We start from the raw sequence: 27,643 nt of genomic DNA, 5'->3' as shown, positions 1-27,643 counted from the left end.
GGTCCCTTCTTCTGGGGACACAGGTGAACGTCTCTGTCCTCCCAGGGATGGAGCTGCGAGTGGTATGGGGTGGCCGCTGCTGGCACGACAGTTTCCAGAGATCTTACCCAGAGAGAATCAGCTTGGATCAAGACAGAAGCATCAGGGTCAGCTGGTGGGACTAGCCCTGTCCTCCAAGGAGCCCCACCCATGAGAAGCCAGGTCAGAGTCCCCACCGGCCTGTTGCCCTGCTCCTCTTGGGTGGCTCCTCCAGGGAGCTCACTTAGAGCCCCGGGTCCACACCTACCCTGTGCGCCTCACGGCCCCCTCCTTTTCTGCATCTCTGGCTTGTAAGAGGTGGCTGTAAAGGGTGTGGCAGCCGTGAGATTTCCTACTCTGGCTCCCTTTCCGGCCGGCTCCCCGTCCTAGGGAGTTGGACTCTGACCTAGTTCCAGCCCAGAGTTCTCCTATGAACCCAGCACTCTCAGCTGTATCAGCGCCCTAGTCTGGGGCCTCCTTGCTCCTGCTCTCTGGTCTGTGGTCACCTGCGACCTCCCTGCCCCAGAGGGCAGTCCCACTTTGTGATGTAATTCCACACCTGTGACCCTGTCTCAGAGGGCGCCTCGCCCCTGCTGGCCCCTGGTCCCTGGTCCCGGCGGTTCACATGGCCTGCGAGCCCCTCCTGCTTTTGCCCTCAGCGTGGAAGGCCGAGCACGCTATGACCTCGGCTTCCTAAGCGACTGGCCTCTGACCCCCTCTGCTGGGCACCTTTCCAACATCTTTGTGAAATTATGCAAGTATTTCTGCATAATAAAAGACCAGAAAGAGAATCAATGCAAAGCATTACATGAATTTAAATTTAGTGAAAGAAAGTGAAAGGTACTCAGTCATGTCTGACTCTTTGCAAACCCATGGACTATACAGGTCCATGGAATTCTCCAGGCCAGAATACTAGAATGGGTAGTGGTTCTCTTCTCCAGGGTGTCTTCCCAACCCAGGGATTGAACCCAGGTCTTCCGCATTGCAGGCAGATTCTTTACCAGCTGAGTCACCAGGGAAAGGCCTATTGCTGGTCACTTATTGGTACAGTTGACTCTTGAGCAATGCAGGGGTGAGGGGCACCTACCCCCAGTACAGTCAAAAATCCACATAGACCATCTGATTGCCCAAAACTTAACTACTAGTAGCCTATGGTTGAAATTTGTTTACAGTCCTCATATGCATTTTTAAAAAAATTTCCATTTATAAGTGTACCTACCTACTTGAAGCCAGTGTTGTTCTGAGGTCAACTCTAATGCATCCATGATTTTTAAATTTTGCTACATATTAAAAGTACCAGGGGTATTTTAAGAGTTTCCCGCCTTTAGTAAATATATGTGTTAGTCTCTCAGTCGTGTCCAACTTTTTGAGCCCATGAACTGTAGCCCAAGAGGCTCCTCTGTTCATGGGATTCTCCAGGCAAGAATACTGGAGTGGGTTGCCATTTCCTTCTCCAGGGGATCTTCCCAACATAGGGACCAAACCTGGGTCTCCTTCATTGCAGGCAGATTCTTTACCATCTGAGCCACCAGGGATACAAATGCATTATGATTTGAATAAAAGGAGCCTCTTCAGTTCAGTTCAGTCTCTCAGTCATGTCCAACTTTTTGTAACCCCATGGACTGCAGCATGCCAGGCTTCCCTGTCCTTCACCAACTGTGTGAGCACGTGATGCGTGTGCATGTGTGACTGTGTACTGTACAAAATGTGTGGGCCAGTTGATTGTTGTTCCCCATCTGGCTTCCATATTTCCTACGGCCTTAGAAGTTCAGTTCAGTCGCTCAGTCGTGTTCGACTCTTTGTGACCCCATGGATTGCAGCATCCCAGGCTTCCCTGTCCTTCACCAACTTCCAGAGCTTACTCAAATTCATGGCCATCGAGTAGGTGATGCCATCCAACCATCTCATCCTCTGTTGTCCCCTTTTCCTCCTGCCCTCAATCTTTCCCAGCATCAGGGTCTTTTCAAATGAGTCAGTTCTTTGCACTAGATGGCCAAAGTATTGGAGTTTCAGCTTCAGCATCAGTCCTTCCAATGAATATTCAGCACTGATTTCCTTTAGGATGGACTGGTTGGATCTCCTTGCAGTCCAAGGGACTCAAGAGTCTTCTCCAGCTCCACAGTTCAAAAGCATAGTCCAACTCTCACAGCCATATTTGACTACTGGAAAAACCACAGCTTTGACTAGACGGACATTTGTTGGCAAAGTAATGTCTCTGCTTTTTAATATGCTGTTTAGGTTGGTCATAGCTTTTCTTCCAAGGAGCAAGCGTCTTTTAATTTCATGGCTGCAGTCACCATCTGCAGTGATTTTGGAGCCCCCCAAAATAAGGTCTGTCACTGTTTCCATTGTTTCCCCATCTATTTGCCATGAAGTAATGAGATTGGATGCCATGATCTGAGTTTTCTGAATGCCGAGTTTTAAGCCAACTTTTTCACTCTCTGTTACAGTAACTTAAAAACTGTATTTAAAGAATTGTCAACAGTGCTGGAAAATGCTTATTGAAAAAGTGGTGCACAAGATGCAGAACACTAAACATGATTCACTTCTTCATAAACAAAAAATATGTTGTTAAAAAAAAGCAGAGAATCTTGTTATTAACCTTTTAGGAGAGTCTTGATCACCCTTCAATTGTGGGTGCCGCCTCTTCACCCTTGGCCCTGGGAGGCTCTCCCATTACACCAAGCCCGAGGCCAGCGCCTTGCCTGCCCCACGGGGCACAGCTCCCTCTCGGGGTCCGGGGGTCCCTCCCTCACCTCCACTAGCCCCTCATCCTGGCTTATCCCCCTGCCAGTCTCCATACAGACTCCCCCCAAGTCTCATGTGCCTCTCCTGGCTCCTGTTTTCATTTTCACCACCCTCTTTGTTCTTCCATGTCATCCATCATAACCTACAGTTAGTTACCCGTGAATATCTTGATGGCCCGTCTCTCCCCATGAGAAATAAAATGGACTTTCTAAGAGCAGGGAATCCTTCCTGTCACCCAACACGTCTCCACCAGAGCCAGGCTAAGCATGGAGAATGTGTGAATATTTGAGGAGTCGATGAGCAATGCTTTTGCTTTGGTGGAAAAACACTCATTTCTGATTTTTCTTTATAATGTTTCAAGTGTTCTATATTATAGATGAATTAATTATATACTATATATTATAAAATTGTGTTATATTTATATATTATATTATATAAGTATATAATATAATTATAATAAATATATAAATAGAAATATAATTATATAATATAATTATAATAAATACAATTATATAAATATGCATATAATTTATATAATGCTATATATAATTAAAATTATATTGAATTATAATTTAATAATTATAATCATCAAAGAATATATTTTTATGTATTCTTCAATAATTAGGAAGAAAAAGAGAGTAGATAAGCTTAGCAGGGGTATGATGGTTAGACCAGAGTGCAATTCCTGTGCTCACAGCAGAAGACCAAGGAGGAGCAGGACCTGAGGGCTGACAATCTGTCACCCTGAGGGAGTCAGCCACACCTGCCCCTCCGCCCCTGGGCTCAGGAGGCCTCAGGCACCATAGCTCAAGGTCTGAGCCTGGGAAGACCCCACTCTGGGGGCAGATTAAGCACCAGAGACCACAAAGCCTCTTCCTTGGGCCTCCGCGTCCCTCCCTCCTGGGACACCTGGGCCCCCTCCCAGTTCTGTCATGGCCAAGAGTATAAAGGAGACAGGTCTTCTCCTGTGCGCGACGGTTCCCACAACCCAGGGACTCAGGTGAGCAAGGGCCCTCGGGAGGGAAGCCCAAGCAGTTTGGGAGGCACCCAAGGCCCGACTGAGCCCCTCAGGCCGGGGGGGTCATAAAGGGCAAAACCCAAGGCCCAGCCCAGCAAATGTGGAGCCCACGTCAAGGGTCTTCAGTGGATGGGGATGGAGTCCCCCCACCCCTAGGTCCTCAGAGGCTGGGCTGATGGAGTAACCCCAACCCTCAGCCCTTGTCCAATCAACTACCAAGCTCTAAGCACATGCTGGACTTTTCTCTGACACCAGGGTACATTTGAGGTTTCTCTTGGCTTGTCTTTCTTATGAACCCTAGCTGCCCAGAGCCAGCTTAAACGTCATCTGTCTCAGTTCATGGCACTCCTGACATTGGTACAACACGCTGGACACCCAAGCATCCATCACCCAGACCGGGAGCCGGAGTGTCATAGGTCTCTCACATGTGCTCCTCAGCTGTCCTGTGACCTCACCCTGGACGCTGTGTTTCTCATCCCTACCTTTCCTCAGCACTTAGTCACTGATGTCTGTGCCCCTGACATGCCCAGTTCTGCTGGATTTCCTACTTTGGGGAAGGACAGATGTCCATTACCACACATGCAACCCTGGGACCTGGGTTGTTTGCTCCAGGTAATGGTACCAAGACTTGCACAGAGAAGCATCGCTGTGGTCCTTGTCCCTTCACCAAGATTAAGACCAGCTCATTTGCACCCTTTGCCCTGACCACTCAGCCTCCTGCAGTGGTGGGCTGGCACTCGGCTGCTGTCTGCTTATTCAGTGGAGGCAGGGTTGACAGCATCAGGATGAGATGTGAAGATTCCTCCTGCTCTCTGGTGGTCTCGCAAGGTGAGGGGGCCCTGGGAGACCCTAGTCTTCTAGGGTGAGGCACCTGGTCTGGACCCCAGAATATGTAGATTCCACCCCAGGGTGAGCCCAGCTGTGCTGACCTAAAGGAAAGCCACACAGGCATGACTCTCGGCCAGTCTCAGACCCTGACCTAATTATGGACTCCTGCTACAACTCACTGCTGAGATCAAGGTGAGGTCAAGGTGAGGGGAAGGGGCGGGTTGTCAGGCAGTATTCCTGTGCCAAGAGCTGACTAGCACACTAAAATTCACCCAACTGAAGCAATGTTTCCGGGGTTTGGATATTTTGTAGAAAGAAGTGGTTACTGTTGTCTACTTTGTAAAAGAACCAAATCCTATGCCCCCTAACACTCTCATAATCCTTTGAATTTCACAAGCACGTGCATATACACACATGCACCATCAGCATGTTAATATTACCTAGAAGAGTTTGCTTCCCAGGTGGCTCAGTGATAAAGGATCCACCTGGCAAGCAGGAGACATAAGCTTGATCCCTGGGTCAGGAATCCCCTGGAGAAGGAAATGGCAACCTACTCTAGCATTCTTTCCTTTTACTCCAATATTTTGACCTGGGAAATCCCATGGACAGGGGAGCCTGGTGGGCTACAATTCATGGGGTTGCAAAGAATAAGACACAGAAAAGTTTACCTGGGTGGCCCTGAATGTAATCAGAGACGGTCCCCCTATTTGGCATACTTGTCAGGAAGGATGAATGCTTCCTACTATGTGTGATAGTTTGAGGGTGCTTCTTTTGCAGCTAGAGCTAACTGATAGAAAATCTTTTCATTGTGTCTTCCTTTAATTCTGGAAAATGTATCTTCATTATTTCTTATAATATTTCTCTCTTTTTACTTTTCTCTTCTAGGGTTTGTAGGTTGGCAGTTCTACAGATACTTGCACTCCGTCCTTAAAGCATCCAAGTTTCTCTTCTCATCCTTTCCTGCTGCCTCTGCATCCCTTCCCCCACGATGAGATGGATTAACAAGGAGCTCAGCACATATAACCCAAAGGGCCCTGCTTCTCCAAACCAGGTAATCCGAGAGAACATTCTGGGTTTCATGGAAATCAAGGATTTTTAATGCATCCATTTTTCTACTGTGTGCTTGTAGTCTGTATATTTTCCCTCCCTATTGATTTCAGACTAGGCTGAATCTGGAGAGGTCCCTCCAGGACACAGTGACATGGGACAGGCCATGGTTGTGACTGACCCAAGGAAGTAAGTCATCACCCACACCCTGCTAATGTGGTTTCACTGATGACAACGGCGGTGGGCGTGAGATTTACCAGTCCCCTCCGCAGGCCCTCTCAGAGCCTATGACCATGAGCTTCAGCTCAGCGGATGGGCCACAGTTTTGGGCCCATCCCAAGGGCTCTGAGCCAAGGGTGGGCAACAGGCTGGCTTAGCTGACCACAGACTTACCCTGTCAATGTGTGCATGCCCCTGCCAGCCGGTGAGGCTACAGGACCTACACACAGGCTGGACAAGGAGCCAAAGAGGAGCAGGCCGCTGTCTTTGTGATGTGGCTGGTAGAGTTGTCCTCGGTAGTCTTGGGAAAAGCAGTCTCATCAGGGCTGATGACCCTTCAGGGGAACCAATTGGCCAGGAAAGAGACAAGCTAATGACCACGGACAAGAAAATCAGATCCCCAAACACAAAAGGCAGAGGGAAGACCCCTCCGCCCCTCCTAAAGTCGTCCTCCAGACAGCGTCCCATGACCTCTCTGTCCCAGTTGGGCCCCCACACCCTCGGGCCCTCCAGGGCAGCCCCCACCAGGACCCAGGGAGAGAGACGTGCTTGTGAGGAGTTATGTCACCCCAGGGCCGTCCCAGGGCTAGTGATCCATGTTGACAGCCTTGGAAGACAGGCTGAGCTCCAAAGGGGAAACACAAGGGTCAGGGAGTGGGAGGGGACGGGGGGACTGGAGCTGCCGTCTTCTGAGCTGTCCCCAGAGACCCTGAGAAGACATTCTCATCCATCACTGAGCTCCAGGGCAGGTGCCCTATGGGGCTCCACAGAGGACAGAGCCTTCCATCATTTTAGTCACCCACTTCCCACCCCTGTGCCTGGGCATCCTCCCCCCACCCCAACCCAGAAGGACCATCCACTGTGAGTCTGGCCTCAGAGATGGACAGCGAAAGGACACAACTGGCTGTCACCTGCAAAACTGGATTCTTTTTGAGTGGAATGGATGGAGGGTGGAGAGATTGGAACATGAATAGAAAAAAGAATGGAAGAATGGATAATGGAAGGAAGGAAGGATGGATGGATGGATGAAAACATGGATGATGCAAGGATGGGTGAGTGCATGACTGGATAGATGCACGGAAGGATGGCTGGATGAGTCAATAGATGAGTGGGTAGATGAATGGAAGGATGAATAAATGGGTGGATGGAAGCGTGCATGAAGGGACAGGAGATAGACAAGTGAAGCATATATGAATGAATGAATATGCAACACCAATCCCCAGGGCCCTGTAGGACCCATGAAGGACAGCCTTCCGTGAGTAGAGGAGTTTGATTAACTCAGTACCTGCTCCTGCAACCAAGGTGAGACCAGTGATAAATTCTCCATCGCTCAACATTGGCAACAACATCCATGGAAATATATCATCAGAGAGAAGGAAAAACTGACAGGGACCCAGAACGTGCTCTGAGATGCCTTTAATTGCCGTGGTGCCATGCAGACCTAGGACTCCAGACCCTCACTCTTCAGGGGAAGAGAACCTGCCGTGGGGGTCCAGAGCTCATTCCCCTATATCTGCTGGCAGGTGCTGCTCAGGAGGGTGAACTGGGTAAATGAGGGCCGTGAGTCCACAATGAAAGTGCAGTTCACCTGAAAAAAAAAATTCTATGTAAGACATAAAATAAGAACAATATAACAATGAGGGTGCAGGAAGGACTTAACAGGAGCTCAAGGTACATTAAAAACTAAAGAGAAAAGAAAAGCAGAATCAAACAGTAGCCTGGGGCTGGGCTCTCGAGCTCAGCTCTCCATGGTCAAGGCTGGGAGCTCCTGAGAGGGTGCCTGGCGGTACCATGACCTGCCCCTCAGGGTCCTCTCCCCCAGGGCATGAGATGCCTGAAGGGCTCTGCCCAGTGAGCTCCTGGAGAGCCCGCAGCCTGCCCAGGAGATGGTTCAGGTGACACCCACTCACCCCTCAGTAGTTGCAAACCCACCCAGGGCAGGCAGCTCCAAGGCTGGGTCCAGAGAGATCGCAGCCCCACTGAGGCCCACATCCAAGGTCTCAGTCCAACCGACCAGACGCCAGCCCAGAGGGTGAGGACACGAGGACTGGTTGACCGAGTCTTGTCCTTGCCGCCCAGGAGACCAGGAGGAGGGTGGAAGCGACCAGCAAACGAATCAATCCTCCCGTCCAGAAGGATCGGAGCAGAGGAAGGAGAGGCCCACAGGGAGAACTGCATCTGCCTGGACCCAAGTTCATAGGAAGCTTGAGGCTGGGGAGGCTCCATCCTGGAGGGGAGGGCCCAAGGCGGTCTGTGGGGGTCTCTGGTGGGCCAGCCAGGCTTTGAGCACAGGGCCCAGCTTGCTACTGAGCTGGGAGCATCTCTGTGCAGCGGGAGCCCTGGGACCTGGCGGGGAAGGGCCTGGATCCTGCATTCTGTCCCAGGGTCAACACTGATGCCTTCTAAGCCTCCTCACACACCCTCCTTGACATTCTTTTTCATTCTCTGAAGATTTGTGATGCTTTGGGTTGATTTTACTCTCAAACCTTTTTCCCTTCAGGGCCTTCTTGCAAGGGGCAGTTGTCGATGTCTTCGTCGTGTTTTTTACAGATTGTGCGGCCCAGGTCCAGGTCCATTAAATATGTCAAAGAGTACTTCTGTCAAAGGGAGATTGTAGAAACTTCTGTGAGTACATACTTTGCAGTAATGAGAAAAGCACAGAGATTCAGATAGAAAATGGGCAAATGGTGTGAATGCACACATATGTATCAACTGGGACAAACCTAGGTGCATTTTCTTATTTTTTTATTATCAGTTTATATATTATTTTTCTTTTTCATCCTAAATCTCCACTTTATTACAAAAAGATGCCCCTGAGTGCAGCTCCCACAGCCCTGGAATTTCCTCTGCCTCACGCCTCCTGATGGTTGGCACCCAGGAGCTGCATCACCAGCACATGGCATTGGGGAGGGGGGGTTGGTTCCAGGACGAAGGGCCCTGGCATTGACAGTACATGCACAGCACACCTGGCATCACCCAGCTCTCAATCACATTATCCAGATACCCGGAGGGCATCACACGGCTCCTTCTAGGGAGGGGGCCAAAAATGCTCATCCGCTGAGCCTCTGTCAAAGCCATGCTGTCCCTTTAGGGGCAACATCCAGACCAGGATGGGGGCCTGGGGGGCTGGATGTTCCCTCTCTCCTGGGGCAGCTGTGACACCCAAGGGCTCACCTGGCAAACCTTCATCCAGGTGGATGTTTGTGACCCGGGTGCTGCTCTGTGTATTCATCAGCTTCTCTAAGAAGTCATCATGAGATAGAATCTCATCTCTTATGGAGAGGTGGTGAGAACTCAGAAGAACTCAAACATGGAGAGGGATGTAGCCAGAAACCTCCCCAGGGAGGAATATGCCTCTGGGGCACTGACCTGGAAATTCCTAGAAAACTGGCTTCCTTAGAGGTACAGGAATGCCTGCAGCTGATGCAGCCCACCCCCCAACACACACACACACACACACACACACACACACACACACACGCCCAGTCTCTTGCACTGCAGCTGGACCCCGGGCAAGGACAGGTTTAGGATGGACCGGGGGCAGCGGCGGCCACATGGATGCTTGAGGGGCTCTTAGCCTTGCCAAGTCCAGGGCTGGGACTCAAGCCAGGGAAGGACCAGCTGGTCAGGAAAGGAGGGCATGTGAGGGAAGCCGGGGCTGTCTGTGTAGGAGAAGACCCTCCCATCAGAGCCCTGCTGACTCAGGCCGACTCGGGGCTGGCCATCCAGCGTCAGGCTTGGGTCTGGGCTCAGAATGGCTGGACAGCAGTTAATCCAGACAAAGGGTACGTGCGGGGGAGCAACGCGCATCAGTGGGAAAGTGCTGCCTGGCCAAGTGCTCAGGACAACACGCTCCCCTCTTTGCCACCACGATGCTCTGTAACCACAGCCTTCCTGACCTTCCCAGGCTGCCGCGGGGATACCCGACCTTCTTCCTGCTTCCCCCGCCCCTCTCTGTGCCGTCTGCCCATCTGCTCAGCACAAGGACCTGGGGTCAACACCTGACAACCCACCCATATCCCACATCAATTTCCAAGCAGACTCAGAAGCCAGCTCTTCTCTGCCACCCGGAGACCAGTGAAGGGCTCCTGCACCCTGGTCTCTGCTTGCACCCAGGCTGAGACACCCACTGCTCCCACAGTGTCCAGAGAGATGCTGGACAAAGCTGAACAACCTCTTCTCCTGAGTCCCTGATACTCTGAGGGGAATATCCTGACCGGCCACCAACACACCCACACCCTGCATGCCACCGCCTCTCCCCACCCCGCACCCCTTCTCTGCAACACAGACCCATAGACTGCAGCCTGGCCCTGCAGGCACTCATGACTCCTCCTGGTCCAAGGCCCTCTCTGGGCTTCCCCATCCTTCTTATCCCCAAACCTTCATGTGGGTCCTCCCAGGAGTGCCAGTCCTCAAAAAGGCTCTTCTGCCCCCGACACCACCCTCCCCACAGCTCTGCGGTCCTGCAATGACTGTTCTTGTCCGCCTTTCAACTGTCTCATCCAAGAACTTGGGGCTTGATTGCTCTCATCACCAGGGTAACAGCCCTAGGAGAGCAGGCCCTGCTATCTCTGCTGCCTCCTTCAGGCCTGGAGGGGTCTTAGGGAGGGGGAGAGACTCCCCATGGCCCCGCCTTTACCCTGAAGTCAGGCCCCGGGGTGAGAGTGATGGATCTGTGGTCTGGATGAAAGGACAAGAGATCCTTCATTTGGTCAGTGCTAGTGGCTCACTTGTGCCCGACTCCGCAACCCCATGGACTATAGTCCACCAGGCTCCTCTGTCCATGGGATTCTCCAGGCAAGAGTACTGGAGTGGGTCACCATGCCCTCCTCCAGGGGATCTTCCCGACCCAGGACCCATGGTGGTCTGCTCTACAAGGCGCCTTAGCCCAGCAGCTGGGCCATGAGCCCAGAGACCTAGGCCCGCTGTTGACTCTGCAAAGCTGCTCCATCCTGGACTTTGAAATTGGGGTGCTGCCCCCCGATTCATCTCCCTCCTCGCCTAGGCTTCTGCTTCCCTCTCCTTCTCTCCCCTGCTCCAAACATTCAGCAAATGTACTAGAACCTTGCAGCCCTTCTAGTGGAAGTTTGTATTTTTAAACATCCTTGACCAAATGAGGGCTTCCCTGGTGGCTCAGACAGTAAAGAATCTGCCTGCAACATGGGAGACCTGGGTCAGGAAGATCCCCTGGAGGAGGGCATGGCAACCCACTCCAGTATTCTTGCCTGGAGAATCCCCTGAACAGGAGACCCTAGTGGGCTACATTCCATGGGATCACAAAGAATCGGACACAGCCGAGTGACTAACACTGACCAAACACTTACGCTTTCATGCAGACCACGGACCCCCCACCCCCACCCCGGGGCCTGACTTCAGGGAAAAGGTGGGGCCACAGGGAGGGTCTCTCCCCCTCCCCAAACCTCCTCCCCTCCCACCTCCATGCCTTCCCCTACTCCCCTCGCCCTCACCTTGCGCTGACTCCGTCTGACCCACAGCAGCTTGTATGCATTCTCGTCTGGTTGGTGCTCATTGAAGTGGTGCAAGGCAAACTCCACACACAGGCTGAACTCTTTCCCTGTCTTCCCGACATCCTCAAACATCCAGCTGCAGACGTGAGGCCCCAAAGCAAGAAGCCCCAGGAGCAGAGGCAGCTTCCAGAACATGTTGTCCAGCGTCGTCCTGGAGGCCGAGTGCTCGGCAAGCTGTCCTCCTCAGCTCCCCACCCAGCACCGCCCTGCCCCGCACAGTGCTTTGCTGCCCATCGGGCCCTCTGCCCACTTCCTCCTCTCTGACCCTCCCATCGTCACCAGAGGGAAATAGAGCTGGGGGTAGGGCGGGGGGATGTCCCAGTTTCCACCCCTTGTCAAATAAGCCTTGGGCACTAGGGACCCGCAAGCTCTGTTCCCCCTTATCTCTAGCACAGCTTCAGACCAACCTCAGTAGGGTCTGGGTGAGGGCCTCGAGCCCTCTGGGATTCCCCTCATGGTATTGCCCCCCAGGACGGGCAGAGTCATAGGAGCGCTTACGGATACTGGTGGGTCCTGGGTCTTGAGTCCTGGGCAGCTGAGGGTCAAACCGGATCTTGGCTGCAGCCCACGACCTCAGGAAGCGTCTGGAACGTACAGTGAAGGGCAGTGTGTGGGCTGGGGTAGCGTCCTCTCCACCTCCCACATCTGCGGACCTCCTTGCCCTGGGGCCTAGCCGTGCTGGGCACTGGGGAGAGGGCTTCTAATGTCTGTGAGCAACGGGGAAGGCAGGGGCCCTGCTGGAAAGGACGTGAATGGCAGCCAGGAGAGGGTCAGGGGGTGGGAAACATCAAGATTAGGATACGCTGAATTTGGATAAATGTCTTATCAGCTCAAAAAGAGAGTGTGCTCTGCAGCCACTGGTGGATAGTCTGTGCAACTGTTATTCATTTGTCAAATCAACACTGAGGTGCAGCCCGGGGTGCTTGGCAGCAACCCATGGCTCCGAAGAGACCACAGAGAAACTGAAACAGAGACGTTTCCTGCTCTCAAGCTCTGGACGAGGTACCAGCAGGGCCCACACTGTTGGTCGGGGGGGAAGGGTCATGACTGGGGGCACAAACACAGAGCAAGATGTGCACGCCTTCACTGGAGGCCCTGGACTCCCGGCTCAGGCCGGATTGGTCATCTCAAACCAAGAGAGCAGGTTCCGGAAAGCTCTGCAGGGATCTTATCTAAGGCAGCTACAGGGGAAGAGAAGCCTTCGGGGGAAGTTGCATTGGGTCTTTCATTTGTCCTCTTGGGCCTGTGCTCGTATTGGGGGCTCATGTCAGGGCAAGGTCCCCGCAGGCTGCCTGGCCACACAAACTGGATGTCCCATGTTGTAGCTTCATCTCCACAATACTCCAAATCAAATTTGTTAAATGATTTCTTACACTTTTGTAAATGTCATCTGGCTTTCACCTTGTGGGCTGTCTGTCAACCATCGAGACAGTGCTTTCACTCTTCCCTGTACCAGGTATCTGGCTGTTCTCCCTCTGGTTCTGTCCCTTGTGGCTTTACTTCTCCAGAGACTGGGAGAAGGGATGACCCCTACACCGGAGAGACCTCTTGTAACTTCCCTAACCAAGCAACGCTGTGACATCGGTTTCCCAAAGGCTGTGTTTCTGATCCCAAATGTGTTGAGAGCTACAACCAGCAGACGGAGGCTGCAGTTGACATTAGTCACCTTCACTGAACCCTGGTGTCCCCCCCAGAGGCTCGAGGTGGGCTTACAGTCACCTTGCAGCTGGGTCTGAATGCTAAGCGCCATGACACAAAGACAGGGACAAGTGCAAAGCCCCCTGGTATAGTCAGGTGTATCTGAGCTCAGACCACAGCACAGCTGAAAAGAGCAGGACAAAGAACCTCTGATGGGAAACGGGAGGTAAGGCTAGACTTGTCCAGTCCAGGGCCCGCAAACAATGGCTCCATCCCTCTGAGCCCAAGTGCTCTCAAAGGAAGCTTGGATGACCACATCCCCATTCCTATCAGTTTGTACTTGCCCTTATCAAATTGTGGGCAGATGTAGAAATCCCAAACACAGGTACCAAAGGACCAAGGCTGACTCCGGCCAGCTGTGCTCATGGAGTTGCCCAGAGCTGGGGGACAGGGCAGAGGGGGATCTGTCTCACCAGTGCTTACAGCCTCATCATGGGTATCGGCCAGCCAGGAAAGGGACCAACGACCATGGACACGCAAACCAGATCCCCAAACTCAACAGGCAGAGGGAAGACCCCTGGAGCCTCTTCCTCTGAAGTCCTCCTCCAGATGGCATCCCATGGCCTCTCTGTCCCAGTCGGGCCCCCACGCCCCCATCCCTTGGAGCCTCCAGGCCTGTCTCAGGGGTAGTGACTCTGTGTTGATAGGCTTGGATGACAGGCTGGGCTCCAATGGGGGAACGCAAGGGTCAGGCAGCGGGAGGGGATGGGGGACTGGAGCTGCCGTCTTCTGAGCCGTCCCCAGAGACCCTGAGAAGACTTTCTCATCTGTCAGTGAGCTCCAGGGCAGATGCCCTGATGGGGGTTCACTAAGAGCCCCGCTTCCCACCCCTGTGCCTGGGCATCCTCGCCGACTCTACCCCAGAAGGACCATCCACTGTAAGTCTGGCCTCAGAGATGGACATAGAAGGGACACAGGTGGCTGTCAGTCACCTGGAAAAACTGTCTGCTGGCAAAACTGTCTGGATTCCTTTTGAGTGGAGTGGATAGAAGCTGGAGGGATTGGAGAGTGAATGGACAGAAGAGTGGATGATGGGAGGATGGATGTATGCCTGGATGGATGGATAGATGGATGCATGGATGATGGAAAGATGAATGGATGCCTGACTATATGGATGAGTGAAGGGATAGATGCATAGATACATGGATGGACAGATGATAGACAAACAAGGAATATATGAATTAATGAGTGGATATGCACACTAACCATGAGGGCCCTGGAGGAACCAGGAAGGGCAACCTCTCATGATCAGAGAAGTTTGATTAACTCAGTACCTGCACCTGCAACCAAGGTGAGACCAGTGATAAATTCTCCATCGCTCAACACTGGCAACAACATCCATGGAAATAAATCATCAGAGAGAAGGAAAAACTGACAGGGACCCAGAACGTGCTCTGAGATGCCTTTAATTGTCGTGGTGCCATGCAGACCTAGGACTCCAGACCCTCACTCTTCAGGGGAAGAGAACCTGCCATGGGGGTCCGGAGCTCATTCCCCTATATCTGCTGGCAGGTGCTGTTCAGGAGGGTAAACTGGGTAAACCAGGGCCGTGAGTCCACAATGAAAGTGCAGTTCAGCTGAAAAAAAAAAATTCTATGTAAGACATAAAATAAGAACAATGTAGCAATGAAGACTTAACAGGAGCTCAAGGTACATTAAAAACTAAAGAGAAAAGAAAAGCAGAATCAAACAGTAGCCTGGGGCTGGGCTCTCGAGCTCAGCTCTCCATGGTCAAGGCTGGGAGCTCCTGAGAGGGTGCCTGGCGGTACCATGACCTGCCCCTCAGGGTCCTCTCCCCCAGGGCATGAGATGCCTGAAGGGCTCTGCCCAGTGAGCTCCTGGAGAGCCCGCAGCCTGCCCAGGAGATGGTTCAGGTGACACCCACTCACCCCTCAGTAGTTGCAAACCCACCCAGGGCAGGCAGCTCCAAGGCTGGGTCCAGAGAGATCGCAGCCCCACTGAGGCCCACATCCAAGGTCTCAGTCCAACCGACCAGACGCCAGCCCAGAGGGTGAGGACACGAGGACTGGTTGACCGAGTCTTGTCCTTGCCGCCCAGGAGACCAGGAGGAGGGTGGGAGTGACCAGCAAACTAATTGGTCCTCCCGTCCAGAAGGATCGGAGCAGAGGAAGGAGAGGCCCACAGGGAGAACTGCATCTGCCTGGACCCAAGTTCATAGGAAGCTTGAGGCTGGGGAGGCTCCATCCTGGAGGGGAGGGCCCAAGGCGGTCTGTGGGGGTCTCTGGTGGGCCAGCCAGGCTTTGAGCACAGGGCCCAGCTTGCTGCTGAACTGGAAGCATCTCTGTGCAGGGGAAGCCCTAGGACCAGGAGAGTAGGGGTCTGGACTCATCGTTCTGTCCCTGGGTCAACCCTGATGACTTTCTTAAGCTCCCTCCTTGAAGCCTTCTGTGAGGTAAAGAAAACAGACATAGTGGTCTCTGCCCAGATTCTTGGCACACAGCATCTGAATCCCTTGCAAATTTCTAAGTGATAAGAACTCCAGGAGCATGTTCTGTTCTACTGAGGTGCCTCTGGTGGGCTCCTGGATGGGGACTGGTCACTAGAAAAACCCACCGATGGAGCTGGAGATAGTCATGCCTACGGAGGAAGTCTCCTCCCAAATCCTGAATTGAGATTCAGAGCACCCATGTGGGTGACCACGTTCTTGTACTGGGGGGTGACGCACCTCAATCCTCCAAAGCCCCTGTGCTTGGGACCCTCCCTCACCTCGTCCTGGGTATCTGTGTGTCCGGCTGCTCACCTGTGTCCTTTCACTGTATCTTTCAATAAGACAGGAAAGCTAATTATTCCCTGAGTTCTTTAGGTCACTCCAACAAATCAGTCAGGGCTCAGAGGTTAAAAGCATCTGCCTCTAATGCGGGAGACCTGAGTTTGATCCCCGGGTCAGGAAGATCCTCTGGAGAAGGAAACAGCAACCCACTCCAGTGTTAATGCCTGGAGAATCCCAAGGATGGAGGAGCCTGGTGGGCTACAGTCCATGGGGTTGCAAAGAGTCAGACAAAACTGAGCGACTTAACTTTAACTTTCAAAGAGGGGGAGATGGGAACCCCTGATGTGTGGTCAAATTGGACAGAAACTGTGAGCAGCTGGCATCTGAATGGGGGACAGGTGTCTCAGGGGCTTCAATCTTTAACTTGTGAGACCTGATGCCACCTCCAGGTAGGTGGCTGGTGTCCCGGAAGGATTTCTTGGTCACCAGAAGGATCAGTAGCAAGGTGCTGTGTGTGGGGAATAAAGGAGTTCCGAAAGGCAGTGAAAGTGTTAGCTGCTCAGTCGTGTCTGACTCTGCTACCCCATGGACTGCAGCCCACCAGGTTCTTCTGTCCATGGGATTCTCCAGGCAAGAATACTGGAGTGGGTAGCTATTCCCTTCTCTAGGGGATCTTTCTGTCTTGGGGATCAAACCCAGGTCTCTGGGATTGCAGGCACATTCTTTACCATCTGAGCCACCGGGGAAGCCCGAAGGGCAGGACTGTTGCTAATCAAAAGAGAGGCAGCACCGAAACCACCCGAGGCAGAGACTCATGGAGGTTAGGAGATGACCGCCTGGGATGCTGCACACACCCTGACCTTGACAGCAAGCCCTCCCTTTGGAAACTGCAGAAGAAAGAATACAAGACTGTCACTTCCTTCATCCTCATCACGCAGTCCTGCTTGACTATATAACCTTTCCCTACTCACCAGGGAGAGGGCGCACAGTTTTTGAGGTGCTAGCCTTCTGTGTTCCCCCATTGCCTGGCAAGGTAATAAAGCCACTCTTTCTTTCTCCATAATTCTGCTTGGCACTGGGGCACAGAAAGCCAGGATTTTGGCAGCACACCCTCCTTGATGTGATTTTTCTGTCTCAGGTTTGTGACACTTCGGGTTGTTTTCATTCTCAAACCTTTCTCTCTCCTGGGCTTTCTTGCAGGGGGCATTTGTCAATGTCTTCGTCGTGTTTCTTACAAACTGTGCGGCCCAGGTCCAGTTCCATTAAATATATCATTGTCCAGCTCTGCCGAGGAGAAATTAGAAAACAGAAAGGTAGAGAATCCAGTAGATAAGTGGGCAAAAGACTAGACTATGCATATGAATAGGACACGTAACTCTGTGCAGTTTCTCTGCAAGCACATACCAACCAAAAGATGCCCCGGAGTGTGGCTCCAGCAGCCCTGGACACTTCCCTGTCTTGCTCCTCCTGACGACTGGGACCTGGGAGGCATGTCACCAGTCCATAGCAGTGGCGGGGGGTGAGGGGTGTCGTGGGACAGAGGACCTGAGGCTGACAGTACACGCACAGCAACCTGACATCGCTTAGCTCTCAGTCGTATCAGCCACACACACAGAGGGCATTGCACGCCTCCTTCTAGGGAGGGGGCCGGAAATGCACGTCCACCGAGCCTTTGTCAGAGCCGTGCTGTCCCTCGGGGGAAACATCCAGACCAGGACAGAGGCCTGGGGGCCGGACCCTCCATCTCTCCTGGGGCACCCAGGGGCTCAGCACCCAAGGGCAAACCTTCATCCAGGTGGATGTTTTTGACCTGGGTGCTGCTCTGTGTGTCCATCAGCTTCTCTAAGAAGTCATCATGAGATAGAATCTTGTCCCCTACAGAGAGGTAGTGAGAACTTGAAAGAATTCAAACACAAAGAGGGATGTAGCCAGCAATCTCACCAGGGAGGAACACACCTCCAGGGCACTGACCTGGAATTGTCTAGAAAGCTGACTTCCTTAAGGGTTCAGAAATGCCTATAGCTGAAGCCACCAGCCAGAAACACACACACACACACATGCCCAGCACCTTGCACCTCAGCTAGACCCCAGGCGAGGACAGGATTAGGAGAGATCAGGGCCAGCAGTGGCCACAGTGATGCTCAAGGGGCCCTTGGCCTCCCCGAGTCCAGGCCCTGGACTCAACCCAGGGAAGGGCTGGCCAGTCAGGAAATGAAGGCACATGAAGGAAGCCAGGGTCATCTGTGCAGGAAGGGGGCCCCTCCAGTCCCTTCAGGAGTGTGTGCGGCAGGGGACCCTCCGATCAGAGCCCTGCTCACCCAGGCCAGCTTGGGGTGAGCCATTCCACAGCCCAGGCCCATGATGGCCACTCACCTTTTGTTGGGCTCGCCTCACCTCTAGCAGCTTGTAGGCCTGCTCCTCGGTATTGCCACTGTTGAACCAAGCCACAGCGAACTCCACAGACACCGTAAAATAATCGTGGTCCTTACTAATGTCTACGAATTCCATTTCAATGGCCCAGACATGAATGCCCAGGACAGCAAGCCCCAGAAGCAGAGTTGCCTTCAGAAACATGCTGCTCGACCTCAGCCCAAAAGACAGCTGACAGGGGCGTGGGAGTGGTCTCCGGCCAGGGGTGCCCTCCACAGCCCGTACCCCCTGCAGCCCTGTGCTGCTGGCCTTCTGCTTTGAGGGGGCCTCTGCCCAGCCCTTCCGCAGCATCCCTGGCCAGTCTCTCCTGTGGGCACCAAACAGAGGCCAAGTGGGGAGTCGCATTCCCTCTTCGGTCACATAAACCTCGAAGGTAGGGACTTGTACCCAGCAGGCTCTGTCTCCCTCATTTCCAAGGCTTCATCCTGTGAGTGTCCCACTCTTGCTGGGTCCTGAGTCCCCCGTTTGCCCTCAGGGCCGTATAAGCAGGGACTGCCGGAGTCACGTGAAGTCCTGGGAGCACCAGGAAGCCCATTCCTGGGCAGCGGCCAAGGCTGCCTGTGACCTTGGCTGGAAGCAACAGCCCCCAGACGAGCCCAGGGGAGTATGGGGTATGCAGCCAGCCGCAGGGGTGTCTAAGTGACTCTGTCCTCCCCACTGCCCTGATAGGAGCTCCTAACCATAGCTGATCTCCTAGCCGTCTTCTCTCATTGACTATCAGCTCACGTCCACTACAGTCAGAGAATAGCTTTCCTATTATGTCTCTTCTTGAAACTTGCTGAGGTTTGTTTTACGACCAATATTCCACAGGTTCTTGAAAAGACTCTATGCTCTGCACTTTTCAGGTGCAGCATTAGGTATTGACGCATCCACCGCCAGCAGGCTCTAGCAGATATTGATGCATCTCAGGTCACCTGTGTGACCAAACTTTTCTCATATGGACTCTCTTTACTTTGTTTTTTTGTTTGGTTTAGGTTTGTGTCTGGGTCTGTTTTTCTGCCCGTTACTGAGAGCGGTGTTAAAATCTCTCACTGTGATGATAATTGTGGGTGTATCTAGTCTCCTTTTCTCATAACTGTGTACATTTGAGACACTGTCATTAACTGCTTGTACAAACAGAGCTGTGGGGCCATTTTAGTCTCATCAATGATCCCTTTACATCCCAGTGATGCTCTTGCTGTGGACTCAGCCTTGTCTGACATCAGAGTAGCCACTCCAGCAATGCTTTCACTAGCGTTTCCATGCTGTATCTTTATCCATCTTTTTACTTGCAGATAGTGCCTTAATAATTAAGTATGTGTCTTGGTAAACAGCATGTAGGTTTTAAAGTCAGTCTAACATTCTTTTATTTAGAGGATTTATCCCATTTGTGATGACTCCTATTACTTATGTTGCGTATCACTTGGCTGTATGTTCATGACTTCCCAGGTGGTGCTACTGGTAAAGAATCTGCCTCCCAGTGCAGGAGACACAAGAGATATGGGTTTGATCCTTGGGTGGGGAAGATCCCCTAGAGTAGGATATGGCAACCCACGCCAGTCTTCTTGCCTGGAAAATTCCATGGACAGAAGAGCCTGGCAGGTTATAGTCCATGGAGTCTCAGAGTCAGACACAACCGAGTGACTAAGCACGGCACAACACGGAGGTTATCACGTTAAGTTTTTATTGCAGTTTACTGTGAACAGAAAACGTACTCTGAACCATGTCAATCTTTTGAAATTTTTGAGATTTCTTTGCTCTTTGGCTGGCTGAAATGTTTTTATTTTGTCTTCATTTTTGAGCAATATTTTTGCTGACTGTATAATTCTAGGTTGTCACCTTTTTGATCTCTTTACACATTCAAAGTAGGGCTTCTGAGGACGATGTATTTCCAGTTGACTTTCACTCTTAGGATGTAGTTCTTCATGGTCTCCACTGAAATCCTGGGATATTCATCACAGTCCTCTTTGGCAGATACCACACTCTAGGTTTTTGTTCCCCGAATTGAGACAGAGAAGATGCCTTTTCTTCAGGGGCATTTCTCCCCAGCATCTGGCAAAAATACCACTGTGGGTGTCATAGGGAACCTTGATGGAAGGGAACCTGTAGACTGGAGAAGACAGGGATGCTGGTGAAGGCCATATGAAAGCCCAAGGAGCAGACCAAGGTCAGCAGGCCTCCTCCTCACCCACACCTCTGACCTTGACCCTGGGATGATAGATCCATAACTAAACATGCACCTACAGGACATGACTACTCCTTAGCCCTTAGCAGGTCTGACTGTTGCTATTCCAGAAGTAGAGAGGGATCAGGATGGCTGGCCTGGCACCTGCTGGGAGAACAGAATTGCCATTTCTCAGGGCAGTGGGGTGGGGTCGGGGGGGGCCTACAGCAATGTTGAGGGTGGGGGGCACAGGCAGGAGGGATGCCCAGACTGCCCTCTGCCCCCAGAAGGACACGTGCCATGTGGCCAGGCTGCTGTGCATGTCAGGCAAACACGAATTTAAGGAAGCTCTGCAAAATAGTGACCCTGCAGAAAGGTCATGGTCATGAGGTCAGTGAGAGTCTGAGGAGTGGCCCCGAAGGAAGGAGTGAAGACGCCCCTTTCTCCAGGAGCTCCTGGCAGGACAGGTACTTCCACGTCCTGGTGCCCAGTTACTGGTGAAGCGGGGTGTGTGCCTGTCCCTGACCCTTGATGGGTCTGAGCACCAACAGGGGACGCCTCTGCATTCTATCCTGGACTCCTTGGTTGCACCGTGGTTGGAGAGGAGGACCCACCTGTGTATGGGGGTCGCTCACTCATACGCTGAGGGTGATGGGCATCACATTGGCAAACTCCTCTCCAATGCCTCAGGGGAAACACTTCTTTGCATTGTAATTACAGCATTCCCCTAAATTGTAGATTCTTTGAGATGAAAACTACTTTTGAAAACACAATAAAATTGGGGCACAGCAGTAGCCTCAGCAAGTGAAGACGGGTCTGAAGAGGGGAGGTGAGCCCAGCATGGCGGGCCTGGTGCAGCACCAGGGGACCCCAACTGCACCGAGGGAGGGTGGGGTGTACCCTGGAAGTCCTGGGCCAGTGCTCCCGATCCGGCAATAGGAACAAGCCTTGGTGATTGTGACACGGAATCGTACGTTGTCGCGGCTGGAGATGGCTTAAATGCTGCCTAGCAGCACCACCTGGAAAGAGGGGCAGAGCTCCATGTGGGCATTTCTGGCTGAAATGCCCAGGCCATCAGAGGGAGCCCCACAGTGCTGGTGGTGTCCAGGGCACGCAGCGCTGTGGGGAAGGGTAGGCAGTCCAGGGATGCTGGTGAGCAGGTGATACTGGCCAACGGGGCTCCATTTCACTGGGATGCCTGGAAGACAGTGTGGAGCTTGTGCCTTGGGGTGAGGGGTCCCCTGAGCAGGGCATCAAGTCCCCAGCTCCCATCTATCCTGTGTGGAAATTGCTCCCTCTCCCCACTGCTTTGGCCTGTCCCAATGGTGGGCCCATGTGCCTGTGGCCAGGGAAGCCAGGGCTCCATGGTGGGAAGCCTGGGGAGCAGGTTGAGCCCCTCTGCTGCTCTGTCCCCCGGGGGGATGGGCCCTGTCCCTCACCTGGCAGTGCCTTGGGACAGGATGGCTGCACTGGCCCGGTCTCATGCCCTGGCTCCAGCCCCTGCGAGTGGAGAGTGGGGAGGATGGGGGCTTTCTGGGAGGGTTCTGGGGAGGGCTGCCAGCACACACCTCCCACTCCCCCATCGCTGCCGGGAGCCGGGCAGGGGTGCCCATCCCTGTGTATGCAGCCGGGTCTGAGCTGACAGCTCTGGGAGAAGCCCTCCAGGGGCAAGACAGGGAACTTGAAAGCCAGGGGTCTGGGGAGTGGGAGGGTTGGAGGCACAAATCCTGTCTCTTCCCTCCTCGGTCCTCTTCTGGTCCAGCTCCCAGACGGTCTATGGCAGCAGAATGGACAGCAGAGCAGGGATGGCTGATCTTCAGCCACATAAATATTGAGGGAGTGGAGCGTCCCCATCCTATCAGAGCTGCTGTGGGTCTAAGGTGGTGAGACAGACCTTCATTGCTTTTTCCTGTCTCTGTCCTCCTGCTCCGTGGCCCCAGCATTGGGTGTAGATGTGGATTTGCAAAGCCGAGCAAGAAAGGGAAGATCCAGGGAACCAGAAAGGACCGGATGGATCATACGAGCTCAAGAAAGTGGACCTGAATGGCACGAGTGTGGTTCTAACCCTAATGGCACAAGGAAGATGTGAACGGAAGAAAGGGACAGACCACCACCCAGCCAGCCTGGCTCCTGCAAAACACACATGCACAGACCCACAGCCCTGCAGGACTGACACAGAGCTGACCTGATCCTGAAACCACAACCCACAGAACGCTGGTCAGAATTTGTGCCCTGAATGCAGCTGGGTGAATCACCCACTGAAACAAAAATACCAACATTCCCCAGAGAGCGCAAATAAGATACAGACTCTCATAATACAACTTTCAGAACATCCAGGATATGACCCAAGATTACTCAGTATACAGAGAATCAAGAAAATTACAGCTCTCCTGGGGGTTGGGGGGGGACCATTCAGCAGATGCCAGTGCTGAGATAACTCAGGTATTGGAAATATCTGACAGACTTTAAAGAAGGTATTATTGAAAAATTCCAGGCACTTCCTTGGCAGTCCAATGGTTAAGACTCTGTGCTTCCAATGCAGGGGGACCAGGTTCGATCCCTGATTGGGAAACTAAGATCCCACATGCTCTGTGGCCAAAAGAAAAAATGAAAGTTCCAAGTGGGAGTAAGCACTTTTCAAAGATTGGAAAGGTAGGAACTATTAGTAAGAAATAGAAGATAGCCTTAAAAACCAAATGGGAATTTTACTGATATCCTGGAAAATTAAAAAAAAAAAAAAACAAAAGAAAAATCTCATTAGTGAACTCAAGAGCAGACTGAAGATGTCGGCAAAAAGGGCTTATGAACTTGAGGACAGATCAACAGAAGTTATCCATTACAAACACTAAAGAGGAAGAAAATGTTTAAAAGCATGAATAGAGCTTCAGCAGTCTATGGGACAATTTAAAAAGCTCTTTCATGTCATTGGACTCTCAGAGGGAATTGAAAAGTGTTACAGAAAAAGAAGAAGAAAGGGGGAGCCGAAGGAAGAAAGAGAAGCGATAACGGCTGAGACTTCCCCAAATTTGTCAAAGACACAGGTTTATGAAACTTATTGAACCCCAAAACAAGTAAATTTTAAGAAATCCACACCAAGGTACTGCTAAAAAACTAAAGTCAAAGGGAAAAAAAACCTGAGAGCCTTTAGACAAAAGACATAATTTACAGAAGAACAAAAATTTGAACAACTGCAAATTTCTCATCAGGAACAGAGAAGCTAGAAGGAAGTAGAATAAGACTTTGAATTCTGAGACATAAGAACTGCCAAACCAGAACCCCATAGTCAGGGGAAATATATTTAGGGATAATCATGATATGAAGATGTAATCAGCTGAGGACAGGTTTAAGATATCTCATTGCCAGCAGATTTGCTCTGAAAGAGGCTAAGAGAATTCTTCAACAGGGAGAAATTTTCTGAGTTCTTCATGGGCTGAGTAACCTTGGATTGCATTCTGGGCATATGAAAATTGTGTAATGAGACTCTGTCTTACTTATCTCTATGGGAATGTTGGTATTTTTGTTTGGGAGGATGAAGGAAAGGGTTGCATGTGAGTGAGGCAGGAGCTTCTGGAAGGACAGCAGCCCAGCCCACACCTCCGATGTCCAGAGCTGTGAGATAACAAATGTGTGTCGTCTTAAGCCGTTGTTGGTGGTAGCTTGTCACCGCAGCCCCCAGAAGCCAACCAGGTGCCCAGAGAGGAGAGGTCACTGCCGTGGAGGCTGAGGGAGAGCCTGAAGGGACCTGCTGGGGCTGGAGCCCTGCAGCGGGGGCTTCTTGGTCTCTCCCCTTACTCTCTTCCTCCAGACCAGGAAAGTCCAGGATGTGTGATGAGACAGGAGGCAGGGCAGACTGAGGGCCATGGGAGAAAGAAGACATCTCTCCCTCCCACAGGCAGGCCTCTGGGTTGGAGAACCGCATCTCCAAACACCTTCTAAGCTCTGGGCGTCTGAAGACCCTGCCCAGATGGTGGTACCGGATGGAGGCTATGTGTGTACTGTCCGAGTGCCACAGAGGGTCGCAGGGACAGGAAACATCACTGGTCCATCCACAGGGATAGCAGGACATGAACACAGAGCCATGTCAAGGCCATACCTGCAAGTTTCCTTACGGGGCACAGCCTCCATTTTCTGGGGAACCTCAGCTTTTCTGGGGAGTCCCAGACACCTCTCACAGCTAAGAAATAGCAGGAGGAAGATGCCAAGGTTTGGGCTCATGGGCAAACTTGCATCCTGGCCAGCCTGGGAAGTGGAGAGGGGACCAACTGGGAGAAAGTCTAAGGATGATCACAGAGACAGAACATGGTGTTCAGGGCTCCACCTCGCTCCACTGCCCTGGGACTCAGCGCCCCCGTGTCCCTGTCACTTCCTGCCCCTCCAGTCCTCGCATGGCCTGGCTGGGCTGAACTCAGTGGATGGAAACCACAGGCTGGCTCCCACTCAGAGACACTAGGCTAGCAGGAGGGTCTAGCCTGCCCAGAGAGCAGCCCCCTAGAGAAGGGGGGGTGGGGTTTGGTGGGTGTGTGTATTTGAGATGAGGAGGCCTGGGAGCAGGACGCAAGTCTGCCCAGCTCTCCCGACGGGCTCTCACCTGCAAGATCAAGAGGAGAAGAACGGCTGTGGGTGTGGGTGGCACCCAGCTGCCTTGAATCCACTGGGCAGAGCAGCCCCAGGCAGGGCAAGCCACAATGGCCAGACCCTGGCAGGGCCCCCGGCTGCTGCTGGCTGTTGTGGGGGCTCTGGTGGCCCTCAGCTATCAATCAAAGCGGAAGACCTTCATTCTTGTCTACGAGGTGCCTGTGTCAGACCCCGTGGTGGTGACCACCATGGACTTTTTGACTGAGGACTTCAACAAGAAGAACGAGGACCTGTACAACTTCAGGATCGTGCGTGTCCTGAAGGCCGTGAAGAGGGTCTGTGTGCCTCCCCTCCCCTCGTGCCCTTCTCTGGGGATCTGTGGGCTCAGGGCAGCCATGCAAGTGAACTCAGTCTTGTTTAGTCCAAAGTGGGTGTTTCAAGAGAAGCAGAAATCTCCTGGAGCGGATGAAGTGGAGTCGCTTAAATGATACCCGAGACCAGGGCTGTACATCCTGGTTCAAGGGCCTGAGCTGCGGGAACGGGACTCCTGGGCACTGGGAGACCATGTGTGTGCACATTGGGGGCTGTCTCCATGAGGGCAGCAGCACCCAGAACCCACAGCTGAGGCGGGCTGGCCCTCAGAGTCTAGCCTGCTGCTCTCTGCCCTTTACATCAGCAACACATGGGTCACCAAGGGTGACTTTGCCCATGGAGTGGCTTCTGGGGAATTCTGCTCAAATGGCAGAGGGGCCAGGGGAGGCAACCAGGAAGGGGAGAGGGGAACCCATGGGTATGTCCAAGGAGGGCCTTCAACCTGGGTGCCCCATGAGGAGCTCCCACCCCCGGAAGTGACACAGATGGGAGAGGGGTCCTTTATCCGTCGTCTTTGCCTCCCACAGCTGACTGACCACCTGGAGTATCAGGTCAACCTGGAGATGCGGCGGACTACCTGCCTCAAGTCGGAGCTGACCAACTGCTCCTTCCAGGAAGGGAAACTCTACAAGGTACTGGGCATGTCACCAAGAAAGGGCTCACCTCCCCGGGCTCTGCTTCTCAGCTGTTGGAAGAACGATGGGGAGGCAGGGGGCCCAGGTGGAGGAGCAGAAGTGGCTGAACTGCAGGGTTGGGGCGGAGCGCTCTGGCCCCAGGCAAATAGCTGGTTATAATAATATTTTAGCGGCTGCAGGACTTTGCTGGTGCACCCACTGAATATCTGAACATCAGCCTGTTGTGAACATACAATCACTGGGCTGTAGGCTCTGTTCCTTTACCAGCAGTGTTGAAGCAAACAGGAGGAAGCGATAGGAAAATGGGTCAGGAATAGTTCAATCAGGGGTGGAGTGGGTCAAGGAGGGGAGAAGCCTGCAGGCACGTGACCTGGTGAGGAGCCACCTCCCCAAAAATGGCTTCATCCCCACCCAGTGTTCTCATACTGGGAAGGTCAGCTGGGCCATCATCACTCAGGAGGTGTACCATCACACACACACATACACACACACACGTCAGAAGGGCCCATGTGCTCAGGGGCCTTGAAGATCTCAAGTCCTACAGGCCCTGCAAACCACAGCTCTTTACCCAAAGGGACTATGTGAGGGTGATCACGTAGTAATCTTGCCTAGGACAGTCCCGTTTGCTGTCTGACTTCCTAGTGTCATTGTTAACACCATCCTTATTTGCTTACAACATGTCCTGGTTTGGTTCCTAGATTTCTGGTCACCCTAGTTCTAGTGGCCTGTGTGATAAACGTGTCCATCCACAGGCTCCTCCTTCCATGGAAAAGTCTTCAAAATCTAGCAAGTTAGACTTGTTGGTGGAGAAGATCATGAAGTCTATGAAAAGAGTAATTGATGATTACAGTAAACTTAGTCTTGTCACTATGAGAGATTGAATTGTGGAGTCAGTGAATTCTATCTTAGGAGAAATGTCAATGTTGAAGCCTCCCACCCCACCGTGTCCTTGCCCTGGGATTTCTAAGAGAGCAGGAAAGCAAAATCACACTATGAAATAATAATAACGTACAAAATCTGTTGATTGAGCTTTCATTGCTGGAAAAGAAATGGGATCTTGGGAGAGAACCAGGAAGGAAGGCGAAGATGTGATGACAGGTGGATGGGCAGATGAAGGAAGGAAGGAAGGAGAGAAGGAGAGGGAAGGGGCCGCAGGGGAGGAAGGTGAAGGGAGGCGTGAAGGGGTGAGGTAGGAGAGCAGGTGGAGGGAGAGAGGGAGGGAAGCAAGCAAGGGCAAGTGTGGCAGGAACAGTACATGCATAGAAAAGAAGAGGGAGAAAGTCAGTTGTTCCCACAGTGACGTGGGTGGGGAGACACTTTATCTCCAGTCTCCAATTCCAACCAGGGGCAGAAGGCGGTTTTGTGGGGGTGGTTTCAGCAGGGACACTATCAAATCCTTAAAATCAAAATAAAGACAGACCCACACATTGCCCGGAGGTGGATTGGGGCGGGGCAGGGTTGGGGGAAGCCTGTCATTTCCCCATCCACATGTCTAACACCTTCTTTCCCCTTTAAAATGTTTACCTTGTGTGTTGATCTTTTCTACACTTTGTTTTGTGTTTATTTTAGAAAATCGATTGCTACTTCTCAGTATTTGTTATTCCCTGGTTTGAAAAGTATAAAGTTCTGGCCCAAAACTGCACAAATGTCTAG

At 52.4% G+C, this 27,643-nt stretch overlaps 3 protein-coding genes across 3 annotated transcripts; 1 reads left to right on the top strand and 2 right to left on the bottom strand.

Moving 5' to 3' along the window:
- Positions 1 to 7,385: 7,385 nt before the first annotated feature.
- Positions 7,386 to 11,541, bottom strand: LOC128058866 (probable cystatin-15). The gene is made up of 3 exons (XM_052651352.1): positions 11,347 to 11,541; positions 8,365 to 8,475; positions 7,386 to 7,466 (listed from the first exon to the last, which is right to left on the bottom strand). The coding sequence occupies exons 1-3, from the start codon at positions 11,539 to 11,541 to the stop codon at positions 7,386 to 7,388; spliced, it is 387 nt and encodes a 128-aa protein (XP_052507312.1).
- Positions 11,542 to 14,600: 3,059 nt separating this feature from the next.
- Positions 14,601 to 18,409, bottom strand: LOC128058863 (probable cystatin-16). The gene is made up of 3 exons (XM_052651347.1): positions 18,209 to 18,409; positions 17,009 to 17,119; positions 14,601 to 14,681 (listed from the first exon to the last, which is right to left on the bottom strand). The coding sequence occupies exons 1-3, from the start codon at positions 18,407 to 18,409 to the stop codon at positions 14,601 to 14,603; spliced, it is 393 nt and encodes a 130-aa protein (XP_052507307.1).
- A 6,684-nt stretch (positions 18,410 to 25,093) lies between these two features.
- CST11 (cystatin 11) lies at positions 25,094 to 27,643 on the top strand. The gene is made up of 3 exons (XM_052651372.1): positions 25,094 to 25,318; positions 25,883 to 25,987; positions 27,560 to 27,643. The coding sequence occupies exons 1-3, from the start codon at positions 25,094 to 25,096 to the stop codon at positions 27,641 to 27,643; spliced, it is 414 nt and encodes a 137-aa protein (XP_052507332.1).

The sequence above is a fragment of the Budorcas taxicolor genome, chromosome 13, assembly GCF_023091745.1.
Source record: "Budorcas taxicolor isolate Tak-1 chromosome 13, Takin1.1, whole genome shotgun sequence".
In the NCBI taxonomy this organism is placed as follows: domain Eukaryota; kingdom Metazoa; phylum Chordata; class Mammalia; order Artiodactyla; family Bovidae; genus Budorcas; species Budorcas taxicolor.
Note: the sequence above shows the minus strand (reverse complement) of the source record. Positions and strands in the feature narration are given on the sequence as shown.

Excerpts from the sequence above, each read along its gene's own strand:
- LOC128058863 (XM_052651347.1), bottom strand. The coding sequence starts at position 18,409 with ATGTTTCTGAAGGCAACTCTGCTTCTGGGGCTTGCTGTCCTGGGCATT. Across the intron at positions 17,120-18,208 it reads TGAGGCGAGCCCAACAAAAG|AGCTGGACAATGATATATTT; the intron begins GTGAGTGGCCAT and ends TCTCCTCGGCAG. Across the intron at positions 14,682-17,008 it reads AAAGCCCAGGAGAGAGAAAG|CTGAACTGCACTTTCATTGT; the intron begins GTTTGAGAATGA and ends TTTTTTTTTCAG.
- CST11 (XM_052651372.1), top strand. The coding sequence starts at position 25,094 with ATGGCCAGACCCTGGCAGGGCCCCCGGCTGCTGCTGGCTGTTGTGGGG. Across the intron at positions 25,319-25,882 it reads TCCTGAAGGCCGTGAAGAGG|CTGACTGACCACCTGGAGTA; the intron begins GTCTGTGTGCCT and ends TGCCTCCCACAG. Across the intron at positions 25,988-27,559 it reads AGGAAGGGAAACTCTACAAG|AAAATCGATTGCTACTTCTC; the intron begins GTACTGGGCATG and ends TGTTTATTTTAG.
- LOC128058866 (XM_052651352.1), bottom strand. The coding sequence starts at position 11,541 with ATGTTCTGGAAGCTGCCTCTGCTCCTGGGGCTTCTTGCTTTGGGGCCT. Across the intron at positions 8,476-11,346 it reads TCAGACGGAGTCAGCGCAAG|AAGTACTCTTTGACATATTT; the intron begins GTGAGGGCGAGG and ends TCCCTTTGACAG. Across the intron at positions 7,467-8,364 it reads AAGGCCCTGAAGGGAAAAAG|GTGAACTGCACTTTCATTGT; the intron begins GTTTGAGAGTAA and ends TTTTTTTTTCAG.